The following is a 22,924-nucleotide window of genomic DNA, read 5'->3' as shown; positions in this document are numbered from 1 at the left end:
TATTCCACTTGGCTTCCCATCTCACTGCAAGAGTTGTCACTACGTCCTGCCCTCTGCGTCTTTTTAAGAAGTAAATGATATAAGGAGCAGAAACATTTTCATGAGCAATTTTAAAGATATAAGTGACAGAGGCACCTGAATATATTTGATGTGGTCTTCCTGAGCAGTAATAAATGTGGAATCTGATTTTAAAAGTTTTTTTAAGGTTAAAAATTAATATTGCTGACAGGGGGAGAGTGTAGAGGTTTGTTTTTTTTTGTGTGTGAAGAAGGCTCACAGATGAGCAGTTAGAACAGCACATGATTTCAGAATCCAATGTGAGTCACATGCATTTTCGCTATCATTTCTCCCTCTATAAATGTAGTTTAAATTAGTATCTACTTAATTTCCAGGCCTGTAGCAGTTCTTTAGGATGTGTATGGGATGCTGTCCTTGTTCATTAGGCTATTAAATATTAGAGGATTAGCAATTATTTCTTCTGAGCAGTGTGCAATAAACCAGCTCTGCTCTCCATCCTGCAAAGAGATCTGTGCAATCAGACCCCTGTGACACTGACATCCACAGTGCTCTGCATGAGCGCAGGGATCTACCTTTAAGTATCATTCTGCAACATCAGAGACTCCAGAATTAAACATGAAACATTCTGGCAAGTATCATTAAGATCACAAAGAAAGCTGTTAGCCTTTCCTTGTTAAATTTGTAAAGAAAGCTGTTACCCTTGGTGGGACATCGAACCTTGCTTACGGCCAGAGAGACACAGGGACTCAACACTGTAAAATCTCACTGAGATTTGCAGCCAGGCTGGATCTCAGGAGACTTCCTATTATTATTTTCTTTACTAATAAATCATTATGTTGTCTCCTTCACAGCACACAGAGTTCAAATAAACCTGTCCCTGTGACAATCTGATTTTCTAAAGGAGTGTCCTGTTCTGTTGAGTCATGTGAGAGGAAAATACAAAGAAGTAGAAAGACAGATCAAAAAGGGGTAGCAGAAAGGGCCCTGGAGGCAGACTTAAGTTTGGTATTTAATATTTCAGGTAAAATATTCACTTAGCATCAATTATCTTGTTGGATTCTTTTTCCTTTTTTTTTTTCTTTTTTTTTTTTCAGATGAAATTGCCTTCTGAATCAACCAGCTCTCTAATTACCAGATTGAATGATTGAAATTTTTAGGGCAATTAAATTCAAGCCTTTCTTTTTCAGTCCTTATGTTATTCCCCCCTTCTCTCCCTCCCCTTTCCAGTCTGGAGCCTTTCTATAATTTGGAGGCAGTTGCAGAAGCAAGCAGACCTTTAAAGCCAAGATGTATGTCTCCCTTAATTCCTCTGTGGATTTGTTTTATAGACTAAGCAGAGAGGGTTCTGGTCTCTCAGCACACGTGCATTACAAATACACAGTATTGTGTGGGTTTTATCCTAACATGTCATGTCATTTAAAAACAGCTTGGAAGAATTCGTTTAATGTAGAAATTCTGTGAAAAGACAAAGATCAATGTAGAAAATACATGCACTATTGGAAAATGCCTGCAGATCAAGCTAGAAACTAAGGAGAAAATTGATGACAATAATGATGATTGATGATACACTAGATAAGAGAAAGCAAAACTCCCAAGGAAACAGTACAAAGCATCTGTTAACAGAGCTGTTAGGACAAACTCATGAAATGGATGGATGAAAAGACAAGTGTTCTTCCAAAAAAGGGCACAAAATTTACAGGATGGAGTCCTGGGACCAGTGAACTCAATGACAAAGCTGCTGCTCATTTGCCTGTCTTGTTAGGTTTACAGCACTGATCCTGCAAAAGATGAAACCATATTATAAAATGTAAGTACATGAGCTATTAGATTGATTTCAGCGGGTCTATTTCTTCCTTAAAGTTAAGCACAGGCCTGGATCAGCACCTGAATAAGTGAACATGGTGGGTCTTTTCCTGCCCACACAAAACCCATCAAATTCCCTAAGATTTTCCCCAAAATTCCCTTTCAGTTTTTCAGATTACCAAACTAAATCTAATATACAAACACAACTTCTGGGCAGTTGCAGGCAAGTGGACTGCGGGGTTTATTTTTGTGCTGCATTACACGAGGTAATGGTATACTGCCACTGAAGTCAGAACAACGAACACGAGGCTAACTTCCAACTTGCATCCAAGACAATTTTGCTAAAGCCGAAGGAATTGTGTTGTGCTTATTTATTACTTAGTTATCCCTGTAGGTGTTCGGGGTACTTCACAACAGCTAAAACAGTCCTTGCCCTGAAGAGCATGCAGTCAAATCTAAGATTAGAGATGACAGCACTGCAAGGGGCTGGACCTGGGGAAAGAACAAGGTCTTTGTTCAGCTAGATACTTAAACGGATGTCTGTCTCAAAGTTCAGTTAATTGGTTAACAACTTTCCTGAATCAAGGTCAGTGTGACTGATGCAGACATGTATTTCAGATGCCAGTGCATGTTCCTGAGATACCTGGTATCGCTACTGTTTTTAATGGACCAGTTGTCCTGTTTAGATACTCTCACAGACACATATTAAACCTTTAGGAAATACGATTTCACTTCTGTGGGATTATGCCAGTTTGTACCGGTTAGTGTTCTGGCTCATTGTTATGTAGAAATCATATATAAATCAAACAGGATTAATGAATCAGATGGAATGTGTATGCATTAATGGCCATGAGCATTCCCTGGGAGACACAGCCCTTGTGTTTCCTCTGCTGCCGTCTGTTTTCTCCTGCTCACAACTCCATATGCATTGCTACATAACTTCTTCTCATGCTTTGAAGTCCACGACTGTCCATCAGTTTGCAGTAGTAGCTTAAGATCTAGACCCTGAACTTTTGGACTGTATGATAGATTGAGGGAAAAAAGGCTTGATCTGCCTCTCTTTATTGGCACCTGCAGAGCCGTGCTTTCCAGCATACCTCCCAGTTCCAGCTGCACCTATACAGAACCTCGGTCGTTTTTCTTGAGCTCTCAGTGCGTGCACCGTGCTCTGGAGCACCTGGGTATCGTAGTGCCCAGGATTTACTACTAGTTTCTTCTGCATTTTCTCAAGGTGTGCGTTTTTCTTTCTACTTTTTCAGGATGCCGTGTCCACTTAAGATCTTTTCAGTGCATGCCCTGTGCTCATTACTTAGAAGTACACGGGAAAGTCCCTTCAGCTGTAGCTTATTGTAAGCGCTGTACAAGTGTATCCCAACTGCCTACTCTACTTATCTGCTGCATTATTTCTGTGAAAGCTAAAGCCGTGCATGGAACAGATGCTTGGAATGGTATTGGGATCCAATTACTGCACTTTTCCAATCTTACATCTATTGTCTAAACTTGGAGCAGGCATATTTTTGTTCCTTGGTGACACTATATAAAGAGACAATTGGCATTGTGTTTGCTGGCTGACTAGTTGGCAGAGAAGGAACGGAAGGAGCAGCAGCAACATGGTAGGTTTTTTTCTTTCCGTGTCTATCATTTTAGCAGTTTGTATTTCTTTCTGACTGTAGCAATTCTACCAGAGCAGTAATGATCACACTGGGCTCTGTGAAATCTCACACTTGGTATTGCATCCACAATGAAGGTACATCCAATAGAGTGATCTGTGAACTTCCAAAGACTTTTCTGCACATGTTTAACAAATGAGCAAGGTAGGGAACATAGATGCACTTGGTAAAGGGAAGAGTTTGTGCATCTCTTTCCAAGACTAATTCACTAGGGCAAGCAGTGATTGTCATGGCTGGTGTTAATTAGTGCTAAGGTCTGCTACGGCGTGATGGGGAGTAAGGGAGAGGGATATCTCTATAATTTTAATTGTATTGCTCTTGAGGCGGGGAGAAATAGGAAGTACTGCAGAGATTTCTTTGTTTTATCTTTGCTTTGCTCACTGTTGGCTTTTAGCTCGGACTCTAGCAGTCACCTCTGCACCAAAGGTGCATTTGATGTGATTCCGAGGAGCAAAAGATTCCTGCCTAAGGGACAGCAGGTAGACTGGGCTCAATCTTTGTCTTTTGCAAATTCAGACGAATGACTACAATATTAAAAAAAAAAAAAAGTGATTTTCTCTTATTTTTCTTCCTTTTGCAGGTCCTTTTCAGGTTGTCTTAGAGTAGTGCTGCCCAGTGGCTCCCTCAGGCCATAGAGTATTTGATTCTGGAGAACACTGGAGAGGGAGCTGTATATGAAAAGCTTTCTCAAAGCTTAGTTCAAAGCTGATCCTATTTAAACAGGTGACAAATGTGATCCAAGTGCTGTTCTGAGCAGGATAAAACCACGTTCAAAGTTATTTCTGACATACACGCACAAAACTAGGATCCAAGTTCAATTTGTGCAATCCTGGTATAAATGGTTTCACGCTGACTATGCCAGTCACTAATCATGTTTTTTACCACTGTTTTAGAAGTGGACAGTGTCTTCTTCTTCAGTTGTGGATTTACAGGTTTCCTTTTAATCATCTTTGGTAAAGTCTATGCCGTCTACTTTGTGGTGGGGGTGGGCAAGTGCTGGGTCTTTTTTCCCCTTCTTTTTCTTTCTTTCTTTTTCTCTTTTACTATTTACCAGTTCTCTTCCCTCCTGTTCAGTGAAACAACACACCACACTGCTTGATGTTTTAGGATATTTCAGGACATTCTGTGGTGAAATTGCTCAAGTTGGGAGATGTCAAAATGCAGTGAAAGACTATGCTGTTTCCTCACTCCCAGTTCAACTGATGTTTCTCTGTGATGGTTCCTTTCATTGTGCCTTTTGTTTTGGGAAAATATCTTCTGAGGTACCTTACTATACAGGGACACATGAAACAGATTTAACATGGAAAGAAAAAAATAGCCTTAATGAAAGAAAGCTGAAGAATATCTTTACATAAGGAAGTGATCATTTTTTATTAATCAGAGGGAAATGTATATGTAATTATGCTAGATGAACTCTGTGGGGAGGTTTTTTTCTCTCTTTATGATGTCTTAAGGGATTTATAAATATTACAGAGGTTTTATAGCATCATAATATTTCAGATGTGTAGTAAAGCTACTTTCAAAGGATTAGTGCAGACAAAGCAGCATAGTAAAAAATAATTACAAGTCAGCCAGTGCTACTAGGCTCTGACATACAGGGCTGATGAGAATGAGAGAGGCAGGGTTCAGGGAGATAATTTCTAACAAGAGCAGACCACACAAGTGTTATGGAATGGAGTTCTGAGAACTGTCTATTGCTCTCCGCTAATTCCAGGGAATTTCAGTGAAGTCTAGCCTGTAATGTCTCCACATGCACTGCGCTGATGGAGGGAAAGGAGGGAAGAAGAGAGACGGAAGGAGGGAGAGGGAAGGGTTTTTCATATTCCTGAAACATTCTGGTGTTTATTCAGTTCAAGTGACACCTTGCAGCAAATTCAGTATGCCGAAGGGAACTTAGTACCCAAAAATAGATTGCGTTCTGATCAAATGTGTTTTGCAGCTTGCTCTGCTGTCTAGAACGTACCACCTGTACTGAAACAAGCACTGACCTCAGCAAAGCAATGCTGATTTCACTAGCTGGAAATGTGGCCTGTTGTTTAGCTGCTGAAGTGTGTGCGTATGCATCTGCACATGCACGCTCCCGTGCGTGCACGTCTGTGTGTGCCTGCGAGCGCAGGGGACCGTGGTAGGGAGGGACTGCTATCTGTTTACGTGCAGGAGGGGGATATGTGTATGCCAAAGAAAAATTCGTAGGGTGGGGAAAGCGGTTGGTGAACTCTGGGTCGCAGAGGTTGAGCAGTCTGCAGCTGGAGAGGTTATCTGCTGCTCACAGAGAAGTTTTGGGACACGCCACATCCTCCCTGTGTATATATGCAAGGGGAAAAAGGAGACTGATTGGAAAGGGGTTTTATGTGGGGCAAAGGAGAATGCTTCAGTGTGCAGGAGCGTGAAGCCGGGAAGATGCAGTCCAACAGATTTTTGTATCTAGCAGGGATCAAAGGTGTGTGTGTGTCTGTGTGGGTGTGTGGGAGGCCGGGACTACATACACAATGGAGTGAGGATGAGAAGGGAGGGCTCTGTCTGCCAGTGCAGAGTAGGCAATAAAAAGATCTTGTGTTTCTCAGTTCTGATAACGTGGGTTTTTATTTGAATGATCTGAGGCTGTTGCCTGTTTGAAATGCAAATTGTGCCCTTAGAGCAGTTTATGTTGCTTACTCCTCTAGACTGTTCCCTGAAAGGCATGCACTTGGGCTGCCCATATGCTGCTCACCTGCCATGAAAAGGACTTAAACCATACAAAAAAAAAAAAAAAAAAAAAAAGGTGGCTTTGCCATGGCTGGGGATTTGGTGCACATGCAATGTAACTTATTGCTGCAGAGCAAACTGGTGTGACAATAATGACAACAATCCTGTCCAGCGCTGCAAAGATCCCTCAGATGGGTTTAAAATGTAACTTTTGATTCGGAATCTGTATTCAATGATAACCAAAATTCAAAGACAGGAAATGTCAGTAGTGAGATTCCAGAGCAGATGAAAAGTAAGGCGAGATCATGATGGATGAAAAAGTAATAGTAACTCAGAGTTAACATCATACTGTGGATCACAGTGGGGGACGCAATCTGAGCGAGATGATGGATGAGTCTGTCTTTTCTGTAGTCACGGATGTAGTTGCCAAGGAAGGAAGTATAAAATGAGAAACAATGCAATTTAAAGCTGTTAATATTTTAAGTCTAGTTTGCCCTGCGCTGAATGAGCCCATAAAGGTACAAGACAACAGAATCAGGCTCTTAATAGAGAGCCGCTGGTTTTCTCTGAAGAACTCCCTCCCAAGAGACCTGCCTATCCACCAGTGGAAAGGGTTGGTGTCTTCTTTGGTAAAAAAAAAAAAGGAAAAAAAAAAAAAAAGAAGACAATAACCCAGTAAGTTTCTGAGTGGGGAACTGTTTCTGCCTGTTTTTTTTTTGAACTTAGGCTGTCTGGACTATGAAGCTGTGTCGTCTTTAGTTATTTATTTTCTGAGTTTTTGAGGGCATGGTGGTCGAAACAAGGAGCTGACCTCATCAGAGGTCACAAGGGGCTGTGATGGTAAAGTTCTGCAGTAATTCAGTGTCACTTCCCTTGTATCTCTGGTGTTGTGAACTTACCATAGCTCCAGCCTTTTGTGAATATATCAGGGTAAACAAGGCCTCATGTTCTGAAGTAAGAACCAAGTATTTTCAGCTCTTTCCTCCTTTTCATGCAGAGACATAAAGTGATTCTCTGTCAGCTTCTCTTTGTAGGTTACCCTGAAATCAAGAGATTTCTTCACTCTGATGCACTTGAACATAATCCTTGCCTCCCAACAACAAATATAAAATGAATCCCTACTCTTCTATCCACAGAGGCAAAGGCAGTGTGCGCTCCTTGTTTCTGCCTGCCCGTGTCACTGCACTGTCCTTGTTCTGCCTAGCTCCCTGGCACTGCCAGACAGGAGAAATGTAAAGAACCTGAGTGAAGGAAACTCCACTCAGAGCCAGTGCCTGGTTAAAAAGAGTTTTCTTGGGACCAAATTTTGGTATGGCTCCATTTGTCATTTAAGTATTCTAAAAAAAACCCTAAACATTAAAAAAAAAAAAAAAGACCCTTTAAAATCCAGGCTAATTGAGAGAGTGCTAACATTAGTAAGACAAATGAGTGATATGCGACAAGCCTGCGGTTTCTCTTCTGAAGTGAAGTGTTGTTTTCTTCACAATGGAATGATTAATACACTCAGGCAGGAATATTAATAGGCTTGTTCAGTTGTTGCAACATTCTTCCCACTGCTGTGCTATTGAGGCCTTGGAATCTGAGCCCAGGGGACCCTCAGCTCTTCAGTTTCTCATCTGGCACATTTTGTATGTCAGTCTCAAAGCACATGTTGCAAAGATAGAGCAGCTATCATCACAAAGTACCGCTCAGTACACTTTGCATTTTACAAATGGGGAAATCAAGGCAGACAGCAATCATGCATCAGTAACCCACTTGCTCCTCTGTAGGTCACCTACTAAATCCTTGACAGTTTAGAAACCTTGTTTGCTCAGTTCTGTGTTGTCCTTTTTGCCATATAATTCTTTAAGAGAGATACTCTAGGCTCGGAATCCTGGTTCTATTCATTAAAAATTTCTGGAGTGTCTGGAGTTGTCAGGCAGCAGAACAGAGCTATTTCCATTCTCCTAGAGCTGTTTGTAGTTTGATCCACCAGAGCAGCAGTGGCAATGTACTCTTCTCTGTGCCTGTACCACCTCCTTCTCTCTCAACCTTCCTCTTCATGCCACCTTCACCAGTCATTCAAAACCAAGTTGCAGTTTCTTTCTGTGATTATGAACTCCCAAGGTTTTAGAGCAGATAAATTACATTCCCGACACTGCATATACAAAAAGATAGAAGACTGATAATCCAAGATACCAAAATACTTAGCTTGAAACCAGTGATGGAAAGCCATTCCCATTTGACAGCTGTTTGTTGGCTCCTGTGAAATGTATTGGTGGTCTCAGCCCCATTCCACAAGTGAGTAGATCATAAATAGGATCCACGCCCAGAGCTTCAACAGAAAAACTAAAGATAGATCAAGCCACATGGGCACTGGTCTCCTTTATCATCCCTGGAGATGACTAACCAGAGAGAAGCAACGAGCAAATATCGTGCTGGGATGAATTTCGCTGGGTATGGTGATTGTCCTCTGGATAAATAATCTTCAGTCTCTTTTGCCTTGAATAGGACTTAACTAATTTAGAAAAGTTTTGGGGTGTTTTTTTGTTTTTGGCAGTCTGTTTCTAATAGATAATGAGCCACAGCTTTTGGGTTTGTCTGATCCTTTCTTACAGCTACAATACTTGCTTAAAGCCTTACAGCAGAGAGAACCCATTAAGCTGAGGAATAATGGAGGTATTACCAGCATTTGGCATTTCAAGTTAACAAAACCCGGAGCTGCAGTTCACTGTCCTTCATCACAGCGCTAGTTTAAAAAGATGCAGGTTGCTTGCTGTCACGGGGAGTTTGTCGTGCTGGATGTGGATGCTGTATTTGGTCACAGCAGAACAGAGCATGAGAATGGTGCAGCATATTTTGTCTTCATAAAGACCAGCTACATGACCACAGGAGAAGCGGTTTTACTACCCCATCTGTAAAGGCTGGGGCCAGCCTTGTGCCATGTGGTCAGTTCCCCCAGACAGCTTGCAATACATTTCACTGGGTAACATCTGCTTCCTTTTTACCTCGGGGAACAAATACATTGTAAATACTTAGGATTGTCCTTAATATTTCCAGTCAATCTGGAAGTGCTGAAAACCTCCAGTAGGCACCTCACGTTATGTGGATGATTGCCCATTACTGCTCAGAATAACACTTATTTCATGTGTGGGAGGAGGAGGGAATCTGTTTATTCCAAAATCAATATTTCTACGTTCATTAAATATTCCACGTATCCACTTTTTTTTTTCCATGTCTGTGGTGGCATTCTATCCTTATTTTTATCCTCACTACAAACACTTTTTTTTGTTTGTTTTTTAATTTCCATTCCTATTTCCAGATTTTACTGCTTTGCATTAGCTGATTAGAGATTGACAGGTCTGGAGTGTGGACTTGTGGGTGAATGTCTACCACAGCCCTAATTTTCAACCTGGGATCTAAAGCAGGATGGCTGAGTGCGGAAATCTGCCTGGCAAATTAAATTGATCAGACAATGTATACTTCAAACAGAGTCAGGTGGGAATACTTCCTTGAGCTGCTGTGCTCCTCAGGATATTTGAAATCAGTATTGAATTTGAACTTTCACAGGCTTTTTTATTTTGATGAAAGGAGACAGTAGAAGTTCCCTTCTGTTTCATGCAGAATAGCCCAAACTAAGTAAGACTAATTTTCCATGACAAGAGAACCAGGTGGGACTATGATGATGAAGTTTAAAAGTAGGAATGATAAAGAAAAGAATAATCCATCTGGAAGGGAATTCAAAAGGCAGTGTAGTTCATTATCTTGCCCCAAGTAAGGATAATGCTGTGGTTAAAACATTTCTGTAATCCGTAGGAATCACAGGTTTTATTCTTCTCTGCAAAACAAAAACTGTATTGTCTTAGGCAAGCTGGTTGGGCCCTTTTTCAAAGATACATAATGATGTCTGGTTCTGACTGATTTTTAGTGAGCATTAGATTCTTTGATAACGTTGTAGGGCTCCCCAGTCTCTCCGTGTCTGTGTCTTCTGACTATAGAACAGTGATAAAAGCAAGCCCTACCTTTTATTGATGATAACTATCTTAAATAGTATAACTGTATGGGCTAGTAAGGCAATGTAGTGCAGTATCGTAGGTTGGTGCAAGTATATAGACTCTTCTCCAAGTGCAGAAGGCGTTCCTACATAGGAAGAATTTGCTCAGGGTTGGTCCAGACAGAGCAGACTTCTAAACTTTTCTGTCAGTTGGAATCGATATCATTTCCCTTTATTGTCCCTGAGGTGACTCTTCATGCAGGGCCTAATTTTGAGTCTGGCTGCTCGTCCCCACATGGGAATTGGGAAGAAGGAGTTCATACGGGGACTTACCTGAACTGTTTATATTTCTTGAGAACAGCAGGTTGGGAATTTACCTTATATCTCCATGGGAGCCTATAAGCTTACATCAATCCTCCCATAGTGTGGAGCTCTGCAAAACCAGTACAGAAGAGGGAGTAGTGTCCTATGTCAAATGGGCTGGCGCAGGTGGCACTACCCAAGGAACAAGCAGTGGCCCAGCTGTGTTATTCAGAGTCACGCTTTGGGTCCCTCACCTCTTTCACGGCAGCACAGTGACAAGCTGTCCTTGCTTATACAAGCTCTCAGGTTCCAGGCAAGAGCACGGAAATGGCAAAAACCCTCAGTGAGAGATTCAGCTGTAACTAAAGCAGCATATTTTATCCCATTTTTTTATGTATATATATATGTTGTGGATTGAATTTAAAAAGAAAAAAAAAAAACACAAAACACAATCTTCTTGTATTACTTGCCTGCATATATTTTACCTTCTGTTAAAAATGGAATTTGTTTTCATGGGTGCTTAACAGACAAGGTAATGTATATTTGATCTTATTTGTATCACAGGCTCCAAAAAAGGCAAAGAAGAAGATAGAAGGTGGTTCCAATGTATTCTCTATGTTTGAACAAACCCAGATCCAGGAGTTCAAAGAGGTTGGTCACTGTTCTGCTGTTCTCTATAGTCTCCTGTCATTGCTAATGAATAACATAGGTTCTGTTTGTAGTCCTTATTCAGTTCTCCATCTGCTTTAATAGAACACACAGTTGTTTTCTGAATCATCTCTGTGGTTTTGGCTAGTATATCATTTTCCTTGTGTTTGTTCTTCCCTTCATTCTTTCTTTCAGTCTTTCTTTCCTTCATTCTGTCCCTCCCTCCCTCTCCTTTTTCAAGTTCTAGGTTTATTTGAGAAACTCCTGAGCACTAAAAAAAAAGAAAAAAGAAAAAAAGAAAAAGAGGAAGAAAAGAAAATTATTATCTAATCCACTTTAGCCCTAATTCAGGAAAACACTTGAGCACATTTTTAAAGTTAAGTTTAAGTGCTATTTTAAATAAGAATTGTCTTGCGTGCTTAAGTATAATCCTGAATGAAGATGTTGTACTGAACCAGGGCATTAATTAGTGGACTGTTCCACAATAGCAATAGAAATATTCTTCTGTGCCCATCTAATACTGCCCACAAACTAGAAACAAAAATACCAAGAAGCCCTCAGCCAACTTTCTCCATAAATGCCCATAAACCAAAACAACATGTTGAGGTTAACTAATTAAGCATCTTCTGGCTCCCCCAAAATTTGATATTACGATGCATTATGGATTCTTTGATCAGTTACCTGTGATGAGGCCAATCTAATGGGCATAAAAGCTGATGCATAATTGAAGAGGGATAATTTGCTTGATGAGTTTAGGCTCTATTCTTGAGTGGGCATTTTAGAACATCTGTGAGGCTATCACATTTTCCACTGATTTGTCCTTTTAATTACACTTTTTTTCCTCATTTTTTGCTAATTCACATCTCCAAAGCAATTTTCAATGTGATACACACTGTTTCATTTTGTGCATGTGAATTTCAAATTTACTTTTCATGAGGATTCCCACCAGTAAAGCTCAGTGGTGAATGAGACTAAAAACCCATACAAGGCATTGTAGATATGGCCCAGGTAAATTAATTGAAACCACTAACCTTTTCCCAAGTTAATGGGAACATGTTTATTAACACTCTTCTCCCACCTTTTACCAGCATCCTGTGGACATCCAGATTTATTCTCTTCAAGGACTACTGTTCAAAGACCTACCATTAAAAAAAATTGGTCAGAATGCTGGTTTTGAACTAGTCTAAATAAGCTAATACTTAGAACATTTCTGGGAGAATGGAGGCAGAATGATGGCAAAGTCACAAGGCAGTGGAGTGGTCCAATGAAATCCAAGACCATGTTGTGTCTAAAGACTGCCTACTTGGAACAAATTTTGGCTAAAAAGTTGTTTTTTATCAGAACAGTTTTACTTAGAGATTTCAATCAGCTCACTAGAAAATGTATCAGCATTGCCATTATTATGTTATTTTAAGTTCCTTCATTAAGATACAGAGCTAAAACTCTTCCTCTCTTCTGTGAGCTTGTTGGGCTCTGCTTTGCTCTTCATATTTCATTCTGTTTTGCTTCCAAATTGTGGGGATGCTTAATCATTGTTTAAAGCAAGCCTCCCCCCAAAAAGGAAGGAAAGCAACTATAAAGAGTTGGGCTTAATTTTTTATTAGGTGATGGCTTGGCAGGTAAATGGAGGGTTATGAACATGCATGCTGCAAGTAATCACATGGGCAAACTGGAATGTGAGCAGTGGGGCTTTGTAAGAAACTGGAGGTAAAACTGAATGAAGATATGTTGATATAATGTGATCATGGAAAGAAGTGCAGCCTATAGAGCAGTGGATTTTAAAGCTCTGAAAGTTACTATAGCTGCAGTGGACTAGCTGTATTCTAAGGAGAATGTTGTTTTTCATAATAATCCTGAAATAAAAACAATTCCTGATCATTGTAAAGATACAGTCTCCTATTGATGTGCATGTCCGACAGATAACAGTTTCAGAGACATACCTGGTTCTACTAATACTTCCCATAGTATATACAGGGGAATTTTAGGTCATTAAAATCTTTCAAAATCAATGAAACATTAAAAGTGTGATAGCAGCAAATAGACAGGCATGAAAATAGGTAAATAGACAGGCAGATAGGCAGTTAGCTGGCTGGATAACAAATGTTTGTTTGTTTGTTTTTTCTATAAGAAGTTAAATTTTGCCTGACAAGAAGTACTTAAGGTCAACACATCAAGGTCAATCTGAAGGATACCATTTATTGGAAAGGGAAACAAACTTTGAATAAATAATACTAGGAAACATACATTTCTCTGTGCTTCTGAAAATTGAGCTATCTCTGTATGAAGGATCATTCTGAGGCCCAGAAGAAATTGAATTTTGCTCAATAGCAGAGAGATACCTACAGTAATTAAATGTTTTACAAAATATGATAGCTGCACAAAGGAATGAGATATGAGAAAGGACTAAAACCTCCCTAATTCAAGCTTTTATGGGTTAAGGCCTGAATGGCTGGAGCTGCCAGCACTGGCTTCAGCCCAGATACATGCTGCACTGAGCATTAATTTAGTAAGAAGTTTGGGTGGGTTTAATTAAGCCCCTTGCCAAAATACAGTAATGTGTTGAAAGTGAGGAAAGTGCAATGATGTGGCATGTTATGGAAGAATCAAAGGGAGTTAAATATTCTTTACAGCATGAATATAACACCCCTCTGTATTGGTATGTGTGATTGTAGCACTCTTCAGTGCAACATGACAATGGCAATACATTGCCCCTTTTCTTCCAACAGGCTTTTACCATCATGGATCAGAACAGGGACGGCTTTATTGACAAAGCAGACTTGAGAGACACATTTGCTGCCCTAGGTAAGCTGGTAGTGATAATGAAATACCAAAAAGAAATGCAGTTTAAATTTCAAGCACATAACAAAAATTTGTGTTAGAATTACAGTGAGGGAAGTAATGAGATACATAGAAGGCAAAAGGAAACCTGTTCAGTTTGATCCTCCTCCTTTATGGTAGTTGCTGTCTTGACTACATAGGTCCAGCTGGGAAGTCTCCTGAGCAGCCTCGTTCAGATGCTGAATGAAGGTCTCTCTGGGACTCACTGGCGGGTGCTACAGAGCTATGCAGCTGGCAGCTGTCCAAAGGCACTGATCCCTCCCCTGCAAGTATTTCATAAAAAGCCCACCCAAGTAGGGGTCCATGCCAGGCATTTCTGATTAGCCTCTGAATCCACGCTTCACAAGCTGCACCTTTATTATCTAGGAGCCATGCAATATCTACCAATTAACGTTCTTGTCATGGACTAGCTGCCCCTCTGCCCACACAAAAGTAGGAAGACTTCATGTGAGGTTCTGTGCTGTTGTGCATTGATGTGGGGTGGAATGCGCATGTCATGAGATTAGGTATTGTCCATTTCATGTGCCTTATAATCGTGATAACATCAAGCAGGTTGAAAAAAATCGTCCCAAGAAAAAGAAAAATCAAAATGCTCAGGAGCCCAAACCTGAAGCTCTATCCATGTTGCAACATTTGAGGCTTGAACAGTGATGTAGGCATTTGGGCTTTTGCCATCTGGATCTTATTAAAAAGAGTTTGATAAGAATCTCTAGTGCTCCCTGGGGTGGAATCAGACTGCAGCAGAGTCAGTGCAAAGAGCAGAAGCTCCTGAACTCTTTATTGTGACAAAGGAGTTTGCCAACTTTGGCCTGTAGCTACTGTTACCCTGAAATATTTATTTCTTAAGGCCAAGTTCTGCTATCCTTCATGTTCAGTGAAGCCCTTCAATGCCTATAAAGTACAGTCACAGCAAATTACCACTCAATTTGAGTAGAGATGCCAGGTTCTAAATTCTCATCAGTAGTCCAACACAAGGATGGGGAGGGGATAGGACTACTCAGCTCATCCATCTGCCCTCTACGCACAAAGGCATCTCAATATACAGGAGGGCAAAGTTTGAGACCTTGGATCCACTTCAGTCACTTGGAACTCTGCTATATTAATAACAATGGGGTCTGTATTTCACCTGAGGTAATAAAAACAAAAACAAAACCAAAAACAAACAGCAAAACAATTTATTTGGAAGTGGCCCCTTCTTTGGTCTGCTGCTGGCCAGGTCTGTATCATTTATCCCTCTTACTCCTTCAGTCACCCTTTGATCTTAGAGCCAACTCTGTATTCCAACTCAGAATACATTGGAGTACTCTGGAGTTGTGTTCTACCTTGTTATTAGCAAAGTTGCACAGAGCCCTGAGCTCCCCAGTGGGAGGAGATGAATGGGAATAATTTTTTGAAACACGATTTGTGATTTATTATGAAAAATGATCTCTGCTGCAGGTCGTCTGAATGTCAAGAATGAAGAGCTAGAAGACATGGTAAAGGAGGCGCCAGGTCCTATTAACTTCACTGTCTTTCTTACTATGTTTGGGGAAAAGCTGAAAGGTAAGTACCTTTGGGGGATTGGAGAGGTATCTGTCAAAGATCCTAAGCACAGAAATATCTCAGCACCGTGCAAATTATAATAATGTATCCACAGAACAATGCTTAAAGGCAAGGAGTGATCTCCATTTTTGCAGACAGAGATGAAGCATGAAACGGCTGAGAGACAGTCCAGAGGACAATTCAAAGGTGTGATTTCAGCTTGCATAAGCCAACATGAAAGTGGCAAATTGAGGTCTAGAAGGTAATGAAATCATGGCAGCCTGGAGCTCAGTGCAGAAGAGTTATTCACCATCTGCCGGTTCTAGGCCGAAGTCTGTCGCTCATGCAGTGCTGGTATTATTCCCAGTGTTAACTGGTTTAAAACTATCTTCAGTATTCTGTGAAAATCTTTCTGAACTCCTGTGACTCATGCGAACATGACCTCTGCACTATCCTTGCAGTTAAAGGCCATGAAGAAGCAGCATGGTCTTCCCTCATTTTCTGTTACAGTAGTAACCCAGTAACCCAGGGTTGGTTTCATTTGAGGTCAATGGTAATTAAGCTATTGGCTTAAGTTGAATGAAGATTTTGCTGAATAACTCCTAATGAATGGATAAATTGGACTAATTTAATCTCAGTGGATTTAGAATGATAACAGAGAGGAATTTGGCCCATTGCCACAGAATATATATAAATGACTGTAGGGAGTTCAGAAATTGTAGGTACTAAATTCTGTGTGGAAGCTAGTAATTTAGTTATATCGTTTATATGGCTGGAAACTGCAAAACAGGGAGTGTGAAGCCAAAAGAACCCTCTAGTCATCTTCCTGTATGAATTAGAGATAGGTGAAAGCCTTGACCTTCAGAGCAAGGTAGTTGGCCTTAGCCAAGCACATTCCAGAAGACTGTTAAAACAACTAATATTATGTGATTCTCTTTTCCCTCTTTACTCTTTCCTGGGGTAAAAATTATGAAGATAACACAAATAAAAATGAATAGAAAAAAGGAAAAATCTGATCACCTCTTCTTAAAAAAAAGCATTTATTGTATTGCTGCTGGCCTCTGGCTTTATACTCCTAAGCACAATTTCAAAGAAGGGCTTTTTACCCTTGGAATAGAAAATAGAGAGGTCTGAAAGGAAGAACTGATGTAACTAGTCCTCAAAGAAACTCACTATTGATAAGGAATACAGCATGTCTGGGAGGTGACGGGGAAGGTTCTAGACTGACATTGAGATGCAGATTTTATTACCCAGACATTGATCTGTCTTGATCATAGTGGTACCTGCACCTTTACATTCTGAATATCATCTGGCAAAGTAGGTAATGTCCTTCTCCATGCTCTTCTGTTTCTGATGGGTGTTCCTGTGGGTTTCTAAAGGAGTGCCCTGCTGTATACTGCTGTCTATTTGTGTTGCTTATGGTTGCACAGAGCATGGAAATGAGCTGTTCCTCCATCCCCATCTTTCCTCTTGTCTCTTATGATTGCTGAAGCTGGCAAAGAGTCCAGACCTGCCGATTGTGTGGCCTAAAACCAGTGCCAGCACAAGAAGGTGAATGGTAAAGCATACCCCTGTTGTCTGCAGATTTCCAGTTGACTACTAGCAGAGGAGGAGTTTTTTTTTAATTTCCATTTGGTGAAGGGAAAATCACAGCTGTGCTTGTCATGCCCTTCTGGTTGGGTTTGTCATGCAAAGGAAGCAGAGCCAAAAGACTGCACATTCCCAATCAAAACTAATTGGGATGAAGAGCCTTTGTAGTGCAATTAGAAAAGGAGAAAAGGCTAGAGGAAGTGGATATGGCAATTTTGCAACACTCTTTATTAGCTAAGTACCACTCAGAGAATTTGGTGAAAGGTGCTTTCTAAGTAAAATTTGTTGTGCTATAATTGATTTCTGTCATAAAGGGGAAGCTGGGATTTTTGGGGCGAGCTTTAGCTTTGTATATGGAGATTATGATGCCAGATGAACAGCTAACAAAACTCAGTTTATGTTAATGCCAACCACATGGAGCTGTTTCTACAGGGAGTCAGAATAATACAATTTGTACAGAAAACAGAGATGCCGCACATCAAAGAAACCACTTTATTTACCAGCTAATCAATAAAGAATGCCTGCTGCATTGCTTCTCTTCAAAGCCAAAGTCCAAGGATATGACAGAGTAGAAAATGTAAAACACAGTAAGGAGAAAAAAAAATCCCCCACACAGTGGTGACTATTTAAAATGCAGACCTTTCCTCAGAGCTGGGAGAAGTTTCTGTTCAAAGGACTATCAAAACAGTCATTAAATACCAATCCTCATTGTGTTGATCATATATTCATTGTAGATTGAATACATTGCTTACAGGTTGGCAGAAAAATATACACGGCCAGTGTATAACAAGAAGGAGGCCATATAGTCTTTGGTTTATTGACCATTATACCCCCTAGGATACTAGTACTAATCCTTATGATTACAAAGAAAACTAAGGAGGTGTAAAGAATGTATATACTTGTTAGAGCAGAGAACCTTGCCTGGGTTCTGTTCTGGTTCTCTCTGTGTCAAACGTTGGAATATAAACTTAAATACTAATGGGATTCTTCCAATAGTTACCCTTTTTTAGTCACACTTTCAACACTTCAGCATCCCAAGTAACCTCATGGGTCAATATACTTGCTTGTAAATTTGTTTTCCTAAAGTTATATAATAATGGTTTGCATTGTGGTACCATAATGTTTTGAAATACTGAGGAATAGTCAAAAAGAGAGTAAATAGGGTATCTTTCGGTGTGGGTAGAAACTGATTGTGATTAAGAATACGCAGAATCTGCAGTATTACAGAATAGTCAAAAATCCCAGCCAAAGGCACTGTGAAAGCTATTCCCTGACCCAATTTTTTTCCCAGTCTAAATAGATGGGACAGATAAAGGATGGAATAAAAAGAAGACTGTTACTATAATTTTATTGCTGGGAGCAGAGGAGCAGAGAAATTAACGTCATACCAAAAGTTTGTGGCCCAGCTAAGAGCAGAAGCAAATTCTTGAAGCAACAATCTAGTGCTTTAAACCATTCTGTTTCTATAAGTAACACTTACTTAATGAACATATACTTAAGTGGGAGTGTGCTACAGAATATAAGCGCAAATCACCGTTTTACATTGATCATCCTGTTTCCACTGTGTTCCATTGACATTCGGATTTTTATGATGAGCTCCATTTCCTTTAGTGAGGGAAATAGCCTCTTCTCTATATAGCGAAGAACAAGTAACATCAAAAAGTGTTTTTACAAGGAACGTACAGTACAAGATTAGAGGAAGCCAGTGAGGGAAACAGTTTGTTATATTTTCATTTCTGAAAGCCACTAATCCTCTGGGTACTGATATTGGAGACCAGTTCCTGGAAGTTTTCTCTCCTGCAGACACAGAATAGATATGAGTTATTATTTTTAAGCTTCTGAGCATTGAACTATTCACCTCTATTGTTTATCTGACATGACAAATGTTGCTGACTTAAGGAACCTTTGTCTTCAAACCTCCAACTGCAGAATTCTCCATTTTGCTCTGTTTTCCAGTGAACGCAATTACATAGCAAGTATTCGCCAGCTACAGAAATACACCCTGGCTTCTAAATTATATTTCATTAATTTTAGGCACGGACCCAGAAGAAACCATTCTGAATGCTTTTAAGATTTTCGACCCAGAAGGAAAAGGCCACATAAAGGCAGACTAGTAAGTTTACCTAAAATTCTTTTATAATAACAATAATCATATAATAATAATAGTAGTAGTAGTAGTAGTAGTTGTAATTGTACAAGTTTAATGAACTCCTTAAAAGCTATATTTTTCATAGGATTTTAAGAGACAGAGGAACTGTCAGGCTTTGTAAGCCAGAGTTAAAAGACTAGACCATTGTATGATTGTATTTGTATACCAAAAAGAGATGTTATTGTCTTCAGACATTGCAAGAGGCAACGGAAATATAATCACATGTAGGCCATTAGATAGCCTTTTTTGAAGATCTGGATATAAATCAACACATGACTCTTTGTAGATTAACTCCATATGTAAAATTAAAATGAATGTCTGGTGCCTAGCTCTCAGAGAGCTTGACTAAAATGGGAAAGCTATTCCCCTTAAAAAAAAAAAAAAAAAAAAAAGTGATCAATTTAATTAACTCGGGGACATGGTTTTAGTAAGAACATTTTCCTTGTTACATGTTTACTGTTTGAGCCTTATGCTTCTAGACAACAATTTGCTGTAAATTTCCACTAGATATGGTGGGAGCAAAAGCAAATAATGCTATTAATAATATGACAATTATTATCAATATAGCTATTCTTTAAATAAGGAGGCAGGACCTAATTTGTATTCGTAACTTGTTACACCAACAGAGCAGGGTAAAAAGACTTTAAGAGCTAATTGCACAAATGTAAATCCTCATTATACTGTCCAAATGCTGTAAGCAGGCCTTCAGGTAAATGAGATAAATGATACTAAATCAAGGCAGTGGATGAGGAGGTCTGACCTATGGCTCCAATGAAATGCTTTATGTGCCTAGATTTATGCATATGATGAAATTCCTCGGTGAATTTGGGGTCTGTACTATTAATGTAGCAGCCAATTCAGGTAAGTTTTCTAAAGCATAGTACGTATAGCAAGCTTATTAGGGAACCATGAGTTACAAAGCTGTATTTGCATCAAGAAATTCTGCTAATGTTGTGATAAGGTAAAGGAATACTAAGCCTGTTACCAGAACCTCTGAGGTGGAGTTTTCCAGGACAGTATCTGCAATTACTGATGTCTCATGAAGTTAGTTAAAAATAGGAAAGTCATGTACAATATATTTTTCCATTACCAATTTGCTTTTCTATGGCAGTGGCACTTAATTCCCAGTGGGTATGAGAGTCCTACTATGGTAAGCAAGATGCTCCCCTCCCCCCCCCCCCCAAAAAAAAAAAAAAAAAAAGCCAAGTTCACTAAAGAACTTCCAAATTAATTAAATCAAGATGCAACAAGTGGATGTAGCAAACAAGTGGGAGGAATAGAGAGTTAATAGTTTTTCTGCTTGCTTTGGGGTTAACACTGTCCAAACAGCTTGGGAAGAACACTCAGGATAATACATCAAAAGTGACTCAAACATTATCAGAATAAAGTTTAGCCTGTTGCCTAATAGGCCAGATCACACGGTAGTGAAATCACAACCATGAAATACAATCTTCTGATGATACAAAACCCATGAAATGTTATATTTCCCACCACTGTCTGTAACATCGCACCAGATACAAAATCTGCCAGCTTGCCACCCTGTGTCCAGTTCTACATTCCTTGGATGCTGGAATCCAGTTGGAGTTTGGGGAAAATTAGGAATGCAGTATCACACTCCAAAATAAAGATGAGAGAGAAATACATTTTTTTTTCCTTGATGGAAAAGGTCAACCTTGTTCCCACCCCCACTGCACTGCTAACATTAGACAATTGTTTTAGTTCATCACCACAACAGAGCATAATGTTTACTTATTAGACCCGAGGGTAATGTTGATCATTACAGAACAAACCATTAAATCAATTCCGTGAATGTCTTTGAGGTTTAACTTCTATTCATATGTTTCCAAAATTTAGGCATTTGAAGGTTTTGAAATAATTTTTATGTTGGCTCATGCAGCCCTTTCAATATGACAGTTAATGTTAATAAATAATATTTCTCCGTATTAAAAAATCCTGGAACGTTCCTCTCCAAAACCAGTCATGTTGACCTTTTAATCAGAACTTCTTTTTATGTTCATGGAGTTAACATCCTTCTGGGGATTTTTATGTCTCTTCCCTCTGCGTGTTTTCACCTCTAGTCTGGAAATGACTCACTTAGTCCATCTGATGGTAGCTGTGATGGAGTCTTCTAACCTTTCCAGAAGCTCCAGGAGTTTATAACTTAATTCCAAGTTCAATGACAGACTTTGTTTGTCTGCATCATTATACCACACATAAACTTCTTCCTATAGCATGATGTCAAAAAGAGAAAATGCTTTAGGTCAGATTCTCAGCTGGTGTAAACTGGCATAGTTTTTGGAAAGGTTAGATGATTCAGTCCTAAATGCCATTCATTGGACAAAGTGAGTCAGGCCAACATCAACTGTGTCTAATGCTGATGCCAACAAAACTTTACAGATTTGTACCGGAGGAAAATGGATCCAGAGAGCTTAAATGCATTCTGGACTTTTAGAGATTAGTTTGACTGAGCTAGTGATGTTTCTCATCATAGCTGTAGAGAACTGCTTATTGTAACTCACCTGTGGTGTTTTTTTTTCTTTTCTGAGAAAACAATGTATGAAGGGAAATCCCAGGGGAATAACAAAGTGTCCCAGAGATTTTACAGATAATTTTAAAAATGTTTTGAAAATACAAGGAGGCAACAAAATATTTGTTTCTGTAGAAGGAACTGATGTCAGGCAGGACAAGAGATAACATTTAGACACCCACATCAAGGCAAATGATTCTTTTTTGCCCAGAAGACTTTGTTGTTGTTGTTGTTGTTGTCTGAGAAACAAATAGTCTTTAAAAAAGAAAAGATACATGAAGAAAGAAAAAAACACATAATCTCTAGCTTTGGAAATAGCGAGTGTTCATTTCCCTATAAAATAAATAATGGAAAATGTGCATAGATCCTTAACTCAGTCCTTCTTCCTTGTGAGTGTGCCAGAGCCTACTGGGATATGCATCAGAAGATTATAATTAGATATTTGATCTTTTCTTTTCCCCTAAATACTTTAAGCATGTGAGTAGAGGACACATCGCGCCCAGATCTCTTTTTAATTCAGTCCTGTTTCTGATGAAGCTTATTTGTGACTTCTGACAAAATTGCTGTAAGTGCTTCCTTCTATTCACCAAGCTCCTTCCTGTATCACACTTCCTATTTACATTTGCTAATGATGTTTGTCCCAGTGCACATACATCCAATAATCAATTTATGCTGATGAGAATGATCTCTCTACTCCCCCAACCAGAGAGCATCTGAGAATTCCACTTCAAAAAATGCAGTCACATAACAAATGACCAGAGTAACAAGACAGAAATGGCAATATGAGAGAAAGAGATGAAGAAAGACTCTGCTAAGTATAGAGTATGGGAAAGTAGTGCAAGGAAAACATATACGAGAGCTTAAGCCCTGTCTGTGAGTTCAGACTATTTCCCCAAACTTGCCTGAATATTTCCATGCTTGTCCTTGTGGGTAAGGTCCTTATTCATTACCCATAAACTTCCTTTTTCAGTTTTCCCTTTGTGTCCTTCCAAGTGAGTACTTCACATCAATAAGAAAGAGATTCAGAAGTGTATATGCCTCTTACGCAAATGTCTTTGTTGTAGCTTTTTACTGGAAAAAAAATATGTGTTAGAGATATGAGGAAGTACAGTTGTAGCTTTGCCATCAAAATTACACTTTTATCTGTGTGACTTGTTTCACTCAAGATGCGTGCTGGATGGGAGCAGGAAGGGAAGCGT

General features: G+C 39.6%; 1 protein-coding gene and 1 long non-coding RNA gene across 5 annotated transcripts in view; one reads left to right on the top strand and one right to left on the bottom strand.

Annotated features, from left to right (window-relative positions):
* The window catches only part of MYL10 (myosin light chain 10), a 95,101-nt gene that overhangs the window by 69,743 nt on the left and 2,434 nt on the right, over positions 1 to 22,924 (top strand). For 2 of the 4 annotated variants that reach the window (XM_040532133.1, XM_040532134.1), the window contains exons 3-6: positions 11,017 to 11,103; positions 13,827 to 13,902; positions 15,376 to 15,480; positions 19,084 to 19,162. In XM_040532133.1, the coding sequence (XP_040388067.1) occupies positions 11,068 to 11,103; positions 13,827 to 13,902; positions 15,376 to 15,480; positions 19,084 to 19,162 (296 nt within the window). In that variant the 5' untranslated portion in view covers positions 11,017 to 11,067. Of the gene's footprint in view, positions 1 to 3,404; positions 3,435 to 8,429; positions 8,613 to 11,016; positions 11,104 to 13,826; positions 13,903 to 15,375; positions 15,481 to 19,083; positions 19,163 to 22,924 lie in introns of those variants that run through there. The other 2 variants (XM_040532131.1, XM_040532132.1) reach the window with 2 other exon arrangements.
* Positions 1,313 to 14,127, bottom strand: LOC121057659. Its single transcript, XR_005813882.1, has 3 exons — positions 14,027 to 14,127; positions 12,132 to 12,239; positions 1,313 to 1,796 (listed from the first exon to the last, which is right to left on the bottom strand). It is a non-coding gene; the product is annotated as an uncharacterized LOC121057659 (long non-coding RNA).

This window comes from Cygnus olor, chromosome 20 (genome assembly GCF_009769625.2).
Source record: "Cygnus olor isolate bCygOlo1 chromosome 20, bCygOlo1.pri.v2, whole genome shotgun sequence".
Classification (NCBI taxonomy): domain Eukaryota; kingdom Metazoa; phylum Chordata; class Aves; order Anseriformes; family Anatidae; genus Cygnus; species Cygnus olor.
This window is presented reverse-complemented; position numbering and strand designations above follow the sequence as displayed.